General features: G+C 36.5%; 4 protein-coding genes across 7 annotated transcripts; 2 read left to right on the top strand and 2 right to left on the bottom strand.

Moving 5' to 3' along the window:
* Nucleotides 1-246: 246 nt before the first annotated feature.
* LOC124292863 lies at nucleotides 247-1849 on the top strand. Of its 4 annotated transcripts, none has more exons than XM_046731218.1 (3): nucleotides 247-377; nucleotides 1334-1570; nucleotides 1692-1849. In XM_046731218.1, the coding sequence occupies exons 2-3, from the start codon at nucleotides 1334-1336 to the stop codon at nucleotides 1836-1838; spliced, it is 384 nt and encodes a 127-aa protein (XP_046587174.1). In that variant the 5' UTR covers nucleotides 247-377; the 3' UTR covers nucleotides 1839-1849. The 4 variants fall into 4 exon arrangements, with proteins under 4 accessions (XP_046587174.1, XP_046587177.1, XP_046587176.1 ...); XM_046731221.1 differs by having other exon boundaries at nucleotides 247-382; XM_046731220.1 differs by lacking the exon at nucleotides 247-377 and adding an exon at nucleotides 389-523.
* Nucleotides 1850-1860: 11 nt separating this feature from the next.
* On the top strand, nucleotides 1861-3579 carry LOC124292862 (putative nuclease HARBI1). Its single transcript, XM_046731217.1, has 4 exons — nucleotides 1861-2013; nucleotides 2233-2377; nucleotides 2469-2629; nucleotides 2719-3579. The coding sequence occupies exons 1-4, from the start codon at nucleotides 1999-2001 to the stop codon at nucleotides 2962-2964; spliced, it is 567 nt and encodes a 188-aa protein (XP_046587173.1). The 5' UTR covers nucleotides 1861-1998; the 3' UTR covers nucleotides 2965-3579.
* A 144-nt stretch (nucleotides 3580-3723) lies between these two features.
* On the bottom strand, nucleotides 3724-5907 carry LOC124292985. The gene is made up of 6 exons (XM_046731878.1): nucleotides 5626-5907; nucleotides 5139-5343; nucleotides 4723-4908; nucleotides 4321-4429; nucleotides 3952-4235; nucleotides 3724-3861 (listed from the first exon to the last, which is right to left on the bottom strand). Exons 1-6 carry the CDS (start codon nucleotides 5628-5630, stop codon nucleotides 3724-3726), a joined length of 927 nt encoding a protein of 308 aa, XP_046587834.1. The 5' UTR covers nucleotides 5631-5907.
* A 2862-nt stretch (nucleotides 5908-8769) lies between these two features.
* On the bottom strand, nucleotides 8770-10382 carry LOC124292984 (putative nuclease HARBI1; the record flags this gene model as incomplete). The annotated part of the gene is made up of 4 exons (XM_046731877.1): nucleotides 8770-9506; nucleotides 9590-9750; nucleotides 9842-9986; nucleotides 10206-10382. Coding segments are annotated over 4 exons (729 nt in total), but the record flags the coding sequence as incomplete, so codon positions are not given.

The raw sequence follows: 10382 nt of genomic DNA, 5'->3' as shown, positions 1-10382 counted from the left end.
ACAGCACGTTGACTACTCTGCTTAAGCTTAACCAAGATATCAGACAGGCAGTTGATGACAGAAAACTATCGGTGTTCTCTTTAATTTTAGCAAGGCGTTTGATATGGTTCCACATCACCTACTTCTACGTAAACTTCGTCTCTTGGGTTGCTCGGATGGAGTGCTTGCCTGGGGGTCGATTCTGTACTAGGTGCAATCGAATAGCGTCCGACGCAAAGTCGACATAGCGTTGGAAGCGTCATATATTGCGTACGACGCGATTCTGTACCATCTCAAATTGGCGCAGTAACTGCGTCAGTGACGATATTTAGCGTCAGAATATTGTGCAGGCTGTCGATCCCGTGCAGTCGGGATTGCGTCTTTCATTGCGTTGTAAGGTGAGGTAAAATGTAACATGTGACGTATCTTATTATTGAATTACTTGTGGAAAGTGTGTTATAGTGAGGTTAGAGTCCCGTACTTTCGTGTTTCGCGCTCCATTATCTTTTGTATTGTTGAATATTTGTGAACGGAGTGTTAAAATGTAAATACACTGCACATACGATTTACGCCATATACTTTAAGAACTAAGCAAACCAAAAATTTTATTAAATAAAAGATGCGCATCATATACATATATGTGTGTAAATTATACAACAAGGACGATGTAAAAAGAAATTACGATACACTTGTAAATGAGTAATTAGCTCAAGAACACAGGGGGAAACGATTACAGCGAGGCGTCAGTACGACATAACCTCAAACTAATACTAACAGATTTTTCTGAAAGATCGTTTGACGGATTGGAAACTAAAATCGTTGGGCTGTTTGTCTAATTGCTAGATGCAGAAGCCTTCACTATTTTAAATGCTTCTAGTCATTCATTTAAGGGAAAAATATGTTATGAATTTTTCGCTCCATTTCCCTCGCGCTAATCGCTGCGAAAAGGCAGAGGAGGGACTTAATTGGACCTCTTCTTGAGAGTATGTGAAACACCGACGGCCGATATCAAAAAATATTTAAAAATTTTTTTATGGGTGCTCTAATATTTTGGAAAAAAGCAAAATGTTACGGACTACGTTTATAAATTTTACGTAAGCCAATATTTTTCTTATTCCCAAAAACTCATCACTCTTTTGAAAAAATCTGCATCTAAGATTTGAGGAGGGAATAGGGTTTCACATTCCCTTAAAGTGTCTGGCTTTAGTACACATATAATATTTGAATGATGTCGAGTGTACGGCAATTAATATAAGGTGCTGCAAATTCTGCATTAATAGCGGTATGCTTAACAGCAGTGAAGTGCTGTTTCTATTTCTTTCCATAGCTCACGTATCAAATATTGAATTTTTAGATGGCTATGGTAATGTTACTCGTCGATATAGCAGATTTTGAAGAAGAGGACGAAGAAATATTACAGTTACGAATCACCCGCAAGAGGTTGCGCGATGAGCTGAATGTATTCAATTTACCAGATATTCAGTTCAAAAATTTGTTCAGAGTTTCAAAAGATTTAGTGAGGGACCTCGTGACAGAACTGAGACCACATCTGCAACGTGAACGCCCAAATGGTCTTTCAGTGGAAACTCAAGTAAGTATATAATCTGAAAGTATGTCGATTGAGTTACAAGCAAATGTTATCATACGCGCATTCTGTGCGCTTATCACAAAAGAATTTCACAATTAATGATCCTTTCTTCATCTTCCTACAGGTTCTTTGCGCCATTCGGTTTTATGCAGTTGGTTCTTATCAAAGAGCAATAGGACAGGATTTTGCATTGGCTTTGAGTCAGACTGCAGTCAGCCGGTGTATCAGATCAGTGTCCGTTGCTATCAATGACCATATGCTTCGCCGATGAATTAAATTTCCTGCCACAAAAAGAGGCAGCTAAAATAAAATTTGCTAATGCTCCACAACCATTTCCTGGAGCAATTGGCGCAATAGACTGCACTCATGTCGGAATCGTTGCTCCTAAAGAGAATGAGGAAGCTTTTGTGAATCACCATGGTTATCATTCTATGAATGTTCAAATGGTTAGCTGAAATTGAAGTACAAGTGTAATGCATGATAGAATTAATGTAGGTATATTATCATACATAACGCATGAGTTCACCATCAGGTAATCACTCGAATATGTAAATAAATGGGTGCTTTTGATTATCATTATTTTCTTGATACTATCCATAAACAATAATGCAAAATACATTTCACTGTCGATAATGAATCCATTGAAATGAAAATGCTGTTTTTAGATTTGTGATCCAGAACTCCGTATTTTAAATGTGAGCGCTAGATTCCCAGGATCTCGTCATGATGCTGCAATTTGGATGCAGTCACCTGTGCGCAATCTTATGGAGCTGTGTCACAGGCAAGGCGAGAGGCAAACATGGTTGTTGGGTTAGTAATTCCGGAATCGGAATGTCAATTTTATTCTTTCCTTCTCCCTAGTGATATATTCCCAATTTCATCGACCTATCTTACTACTTAGGTGATTCAGGCTATCCTTTGGAACCATGGCTCTTGACACCAATACCGAATGCTCCAAATGGATCACCTGAGTATGTTTATACCGCTGCACATTGTAGTGCCCGCTCAGTTATAGAGCGATGTTTTGGTGCACTCAAATCGGTATGGAGATGCTTGTCACATGTGAGTTTGTGGTCAGAATAGTCAACAGTTATAAACTCAATTTAGAGCGAATTATTCTCATTGTCATTTTATATTTTTTTCTACTTCAGCAACGTTTATTAATGTACGAGCCTGATATGGCGGGAAGAATAATCAATGCTTGTGCCATGTTGCATAATATGCGTTTGCATTATCGAATACCATTTGAAGAGATCGCCGAGGAAGATGTCGCACAGGCTAATGCTATGCCAGCACCCGGACCTTATATTGCTGAACCTCTTGAAGGAAGAGCACGCCTTGCTGAGGGACGCCGTGTACAACAGCAACTTATCCGAGACAACTTTGTGCACTTGTAGTTAGCGGTGTATATGTGACTTCGTGAAAAATCCGGAAAATCATATGAAATACAGTAGCGCCCAAAAGTATTTTGACAAACATAGTAATTGAGTTAATCACATGCAAGAATAAACTACAAAAATCAATAATATTATTTGTTGAAACAAATTCGATGTTCTATATAGTTGTTAAAAATGATCTCTCGATTACTCGAAAATAAAGTTGAAATAAAGAAAAGTAAAAGAAACGATTGATCAAAGTGATAACAAATTTTATATTATCAAAATACTTTTGAGCATTACTGTATGTTTGTGGTGAGACTTGATAGATATATTCTTATACCATATCTCTAGCGTTGAGATGTCCTGTACGTGACGAAAATTGTATATAATTTGAATTTTTTTGAATGAGAAAGAGCGTGTGAGTTTAAATTTGTATTACTTCCTTAAAGTCTACCGTCTTTCATCGATTTTTCGCTATGAAAAGTAACTTTTGTGATTTACTCTGCTGCTGACTATGTTTTAAGGTTTCCATGGGAATCCTACGGAATTTAAGAAAAAACGAACAAAAAAATGTGCATAACCTGCCAAAAAAGATGGGCGTTCATAAAAATTAAAAACTTTATTTAACCTGAACTCATTCGGCGTTTTTATTTTACATCTCAATTTCTGAGCATGTCACAAGAAAAAATTCTTAAAAACAAAACCACGTCCGTGTGTAAGAAATCATACATAAAGTTTTACACAAAAAAAAAAATTTTAATAAGAATATGATAGAGATTAATGGAACCCTGTCATCGCTACCGCTATTGAATTTAGGGCCTGGCACATCTGCCTCTTTACTTCTAATTTCTCTTTCTCCAGCTCCAGTCGTTTGGCTTCGTTATTTGCAGACATTACCATCGCCTGTGACATTCTCTAAAACATATAAGTACAAATATTTGCACAATTCCACTGGCATAATAATTTGCAGATCGATTTATTCATATACAGTTTAAACAGAAATACCTCAAGTATTTCGTTCTGCTTTTGTTGCATTTCTACAACCGTCTTAAAGACATCATCTCTTTTTTTGTTTTTCTTCCTGCGTACGGCTCTGACAGGGTGTGTGGCTGTTTTTATCTTTGGGGTTGTCTGCTGTAATGATGGGCGTGACAGTGTGTGCGATGATGATGCTATGCCATCATCACTGCAGACAACTTCTACCAATGTTTCAGCTTCTGCAAGGTGCTTCAATTCATCAGCTTCTTGGATGGTGTTTTCTTCCTCCTGTCCTATTGCCGTGTCTGATTCTACGAATAAAACACGTTGCCACAACATCATATCATACATCATTATTGTTAGTAATAAACGTGGCTGCTCGGGACATACGCTTACCAATTGTGGTGTTTGCCGAAACTATATTGTATTCTTCAAATACTGATATATGAGTCGGTATCTCGGTTAAAACCGACTCGTCTGCTTCCCGCAGTTGTGTAATTGCAGACTGAAATATGTACATGAATAAACATGTTTGGCTTTTCAATCATTTAAATGGAAGGGATTAATTTGTATACCATTTATGGGGGCTGAGCTAGAGCAGTTGATCCGACATAAATGAGTTCCTTTGTTCAGCGTTAAATTTAACTTACTTTAATACTATCAGTTATTATCGTTCATTCACGCATATTTTTCAAATTATTTGCCACAATTTTGATTTCATCTTGTACTCGGTATATAATCTATCTAAAAGAATATCTTCTGTAAGCAGTTTTTGTATTTCATGTTCTCATTACATACCATCTCTTCAGGCATCGAATCAGGGACCCTGCACCCTTCTGTTACAGCAGGTCCTATTAATCCGAGGATCATTAAATCTTCCTCGGATAGCGTATTGCTATTCACAGGAAAATTGCCAGTTTTAGTGCGGGCATTTTTGAGGCTGACAGCTTTGGCTCTGACGCGACTTTTTATATCCTTCCAAACCTAAAAAATGCCATAAGAACTGTTCTTCAAAAACAGAGTTTCCACCGTCACAAAATTTTCAGTCTCGTTTTAAAACTTTTATTTCAGTTCTGGTAGAAACTTGGTGAATGAGAATAAAAAAGTTTACCTATTATGGTTTCATCTATAAGTATATTACACTAACTGCAAATAAACAGTGTTAAAAAAATCAACGTTTTTATAAGGAATAAAGGTTTTCGAAGTTTACTCACTTTCTGCCACTGAATTTGGGTTTTCTCAAACCCTAAGGAGTTCAATTCCCTTGCCAATGCCTTCCACAATTCGTCTCCTTTTGCTTTTCCTTGAGCACCTATAAGGCGTCTTGCTGCAAATTCTCTGTGGTTGTACATGTATTCAATCAAATATTTCCTTTGCTTAGTGTTGTGTTTGTGGGAACGTTTTGCTGCTTCAGTAGGACTGTAACAAATCCACGTTCATATTAATGTGACATCATAAAACCTGCCATTATCATCTTATAAATATGCCTAATCTTATAACGTCTTATAACAGATTTTTTAAATAGCAATTTTGTGAATAAATGTAGCTAACAGAAGTAACACACAGAACAATGAAACAAAAGTTTTCTAGAGATCATAATTAAGGTTATGATCTCTTATATATTAATATAAATGTATTATTTCATTACTTATGTATTAATTTCATATAAATATTAATCTCATATATTATTTCCTTACTTACTTCATTTTGTACGTTGATTCTTCACAAATTTCGAAATCACAAAAATTTTATGGTTTATTTATGCAATACAATGTAACAAAACTGCAAATACAATGTAACATGTAAAAACTGTTATGTCGCCGCCTGACAAGTCTAGGCTCACGGCTTCCTTTAGAACGTTAGGTTCAAACCACGGTTTGAACGCAACCATTGCGCCGGCGAAACCGCTTGCTTGTAACGCCTGACGCAAAATAGCACCCGGTACAGAATCGCTTTTTATAATAGCGTCGCTTTCGCAAGCGACCTTTCGTGTTGCGTCGCTTCATAGCGACCTCCTGGATGTCGATTCTGTACTAGACGCAATGAAGGGTCGCTATGAAGCGACGCAACACGAAAGGTCGCTTGCGAAAGCGACGCTATTATAAAAAGCGATTCTGTACCGGGTGCTATTTTGCGTCAGGTGTTACAAGCAAGCGGTTTCGCCGGCGCAATGGTTGCGTTCAAACCGTGGTTTGAACTTCCCGTTCTAAAAGAAGCCGTGAGCCTAGACTTGTCAGGCGGCGATATAACAGTTTTTTCATGTTACATTGTATTTGCAGTAATAATAAATAAACCATCAAAATTTTTGTGATTTCAAAATTTGTGAAGAATCAACGTACAAAATGAAGTAAGTAAGGAAATAATATATGAGATTAATATTTATTTGAAATTAATACATAAGTAATGAAATAATACATTTATATTAATATATAAGAGATCATAACCTTAATTATGATCTCTAGAAAAGTTTTGTTTCATTGTTCTGTGTGTTACTTCTGTTAGCTACATTTATTCACAAAATTGCTATTTAAAAAATCTGTTATAAGACGTTATAAGACTAGGCATATTTATAAGATGATAATGGCAGGTTTTATGATGTCACATTAATATGAACATGGATTAGTTACAGTCCTACTGAAGCAGCAAAACGTTCCCACAAGCACAACAGTAAGCAAAGGAAATATTTGATTGAATATATGTATAACCATAGAGAGTTTGCAACAGGACGGCTTATAGGTGCTCGAGGAAAAGAAAAAGGAGACGAATTGTGGAAGGCACTGACAAGGGAATTGAACTCCTTAGTTTTAAACAAAATAATATTTCAATCTTTATTTATTTAAATTGAGGGAGGCTTATTATTACAGACCTACAAAGTATTGACTTATAATTTCACAATACGACGTAATATAAATTCTCGCGTTACTTTACTCTTACAAATATTTTACTTCCACAGTCTCGCTCGCTCGGCCGACCGATCACTTCTCTCTCTCGTTATCAACTGCCGTTTTCTCTCGCTACTTTGCCTAATGCTCTGGCGTCTCGAGCCAGTCACGTGACTAGACGTTCCCTCTACCCCCTTTTACTCTCTATAGCCCGACAAATATGGCTTTATCATTAGGGTTTGAGAAAACACAAATTCAGTGGCAGAAAGTGAGTAAACTTCAAAAACCTTTATTCCTTATAAGAACGTTGATTTTTTTAACACTGTTTATTTGCAGTTAGTGTAATTTACTTATAGATGAAACCATAATAGGTAAACTTTTTTATTCTCATTCACCAAGTTTCTACCAGAACTGAAATAAAAGTTTTAAAACGAGACTGAAAGTTTTGTGACGGTGGAAACTCTGTTTTTGAAAAACAGTTCTTATGGCATTTTTTAAGTTTGGAAGGATATAAAAACTCGAGTCAGAGCCAAAGCTGTAAGTCTTAAAAATGCCCGCATTAAAACTGGCAATTTTCCTATGGATAATAATACGCTATCGGAAGAAGATTTAATGATCCTCGGATTGATAGGACCTGCTGTAACAGAAGGGTGCAGGGTCCCTGATTCGATGCCTGAAGAGATGGTATGTAATGAGAACATTAAATACAAAAACTGCTTACAGAAGATATTCTTTTAGATAGATTATATACCGAGTACAAGACGAGATCAAAATTGTGGCAAATAATTTGAAAAATATGCGTGAATGAACGATAATAACTGATAGTATTAAAGTAAATTAAATTTAACGCTGAACAAAGGAACTCATTCATATCGTATCAACTGCTCTAGCTCAGCCCCCATAAATGGTATACAAATTAATCCCTTCCATTTAAATGATTGAAAAGCCAAACATGTTTATTCATGTACATATTTCAGTCTGCAATTACACAACTGCGGGAAGCAGACGAGTCGGTGTTAAATGAGATACCTACTCATATATCAGTATTCGAAGAGTACAAAATATTTTCGACAAACACCACAATTGGTAAGCGTATGTCCCGAGCAGCCACGTGTATTACTAACAATAATGATGTATGATATGATGTTGTGGCAACGTGTTTTATTCGTAGAATCAGACACGGCAATAGGACAAGAGGAGGAACACACCATACAAGAACCTGATGAATTAAAGCACCTTTCAGAACCCAAAACATTTGTAGAAGTTGTCTGCAGTGATGATGGCATAGGCCTAGCATCATCATCGCACACACTGTCACACCCATCATTGCAGCAGACAACTCCAAACATAAAAACAGCCACACACCCTGTCAGAGCCTTGCGCAAGAAAAAAAACAAAAGAAGAGATGATGTCTTTAAGACAGTTGTTGAAATGCAAGAAAAGCAGAACGAAATACTTGAGGTATTTCTGTTTAGACTGTATATGAATAAATCGATCTGCAAATTATTATGCCAGTGGAATTGTGCAAATATTTGTACTTACATGTTTTAGAGAATGTCACAGGCGATGCTAATGTCTGCAAACAACGAAGCCAAACGACTGGAGCTGGAGAAAGATAAATTAGAAGTGAAGAGGCAGATATGCCAGGCTCTAAACTCAATAGCGGTAGCGATGACAGGATTCCATTAATCTCCATCATATTCGTATTGAAATTTTTTTTTTTATAATATGAAACTTTATGTATGATTTCTTTTCTTACACACGGACGTGGTTTTGTTTTTAAGAATTTTGTGCCAGTGACATGCTCAGAAATTGAGATGGAAAATAAAAACGCCGAATGAGTTCAGGTTAAATAAAGTTTTCAATTTTTTTGAACACCCATCTTTTTTGGCAGGTTATGCACATTTTTTTGTTCGTTTTTTCTTAAATTCCGTAGGATTGACATGGAAACCTTAAAACATAGTCAGCACCAGAGTAACCAAAAGTTACTTTTCATAGCGAAAAATCGATGAAAGACAGTAGACTTTAAGGAAGCAATACAAATTTAAACTCACACGCTCTTTCTCATTCAAAAAAATTCAAATTATATACAATTTTCGTCATGTACAGAACATCTCAACGCTAGAGATATGGTATAAGAATATATCTATCAAGTCTCACCACAAACATACAGTAATGCTCAAAAGTATTTTGATAATATAAAATTTGTTATCACTTTGATCAATCGTTTCTCTTACTTTTCTTTATTTCAACTTTATTTTCGAGTAATCGAGAGATCATTTTTAACAACTATATAGAACATCAAATTTGTTTCAACAAATAATATTATTGATTTTTGTAGTTTATTCTTGCATGTGATTAACTCAATTACTATGTTTGTCAAAATACTTTTGGGCGCTACTGTATTTCATATGATTTTCCGGATTTTTCACGAAGTCACATATACACCGCCAACTACAAGTGCACAAAGTTGTCTCGGATAAGTTGCTGTTGTACACGGCGTCCCTCAGCAAGGCGTGCTCTTCCTTCAAGAGGTTCAGCAATATAAGGTCCGGGTGCTGGCATAGCATTAGCCTGTGCGACATCTTCCTCGGCGATCTCTTCAAATGGTATTCGATAATGCAAACGCATATTATGCAACATGGCACAAGCATTGATTATACTTCCCGCCATATCAGGCTCGTACATTAATAAACGTTGCAGAAAAAAATATAAAATGACAATGAGAATAATTCGCTCTAAATTGAGTTCATAACTGTTGACTATTCTGACCACAAACTCACATGTGACAAGCATCTCCATACCGATTTGAGTGCACCAAAACATCGCTCTATAACTGAACGGGCACTACAATGTGCAGCGGTATATATATACTCAGGTGATCCATTTGGAGCATTCAGTATTGGTGTCAAGAGCCATGGTTCCAAAAGATAGCCTGAATCACCTAAGTGGTAAGATAGGTAGATGAAATTGGGAATATATAACTAGTGAGAAGGAAAGAATAAAATTGACATTCCGATTCCGGAATTACTAACCCAACAACCATGTTTGCCTCTCGCCTTGCCTGTGACACAGCTCCATGAGATTGCGCACAGGTGACTGCATCCAAATTGCAGCATCATGACGAGATCCTGGGAATTTGGCGCTCACATTTAAAATACGGAGTTCTGGATCATAAATCTAAAAACAGCATTTTCATTTCAATGGATTCATTATCGACAGTGAAATGTATTTTGCATTATTGCTTATGGATAGTATCAAGAAAATAATGATAATCAAAAGCACCCATTTATTTACATATTCGAGTGATTACCTGGTGGTGAACTCATGCGTTATGTATGATAATATACCTACATTAATTCTATCATGCATTACACTTGTACTTCAATTTCAGCTAACCATTTGAACATTCATAGAATGATAACCATGGTGATTCACAAAAGCTTCCTCATTCTCTTTAGGAGCAACGATTCCGACATGAGTGCAGTCTATTGCGCCAATTGCTCCAGAAAATGGTTGTGGAGCATTAGCAAATTTTATTTCAGCTGCCTCTCTTTGCTCCAGAGCGGCAGGGAA

This window comes from Neodiprion lecontei, chromosome 2 (assembly GCF_021901455.1).
Source record: "Neodiprion lecontei isolate iyNeoLeco1 chromosome 2, iyNeoLeco1.1, whole genome shotgun sequence".
NCBI lineage: Eukaryota > Metazoa > Arthropoda > Insecta > Hymenoptera > Diprionidae > Neodiprion > Neodiprion lecontei.
Note: the sequence above shows the minus strand (reverse complement) of the source record. Positions and strands in the feature narration are given on the sequence as shown.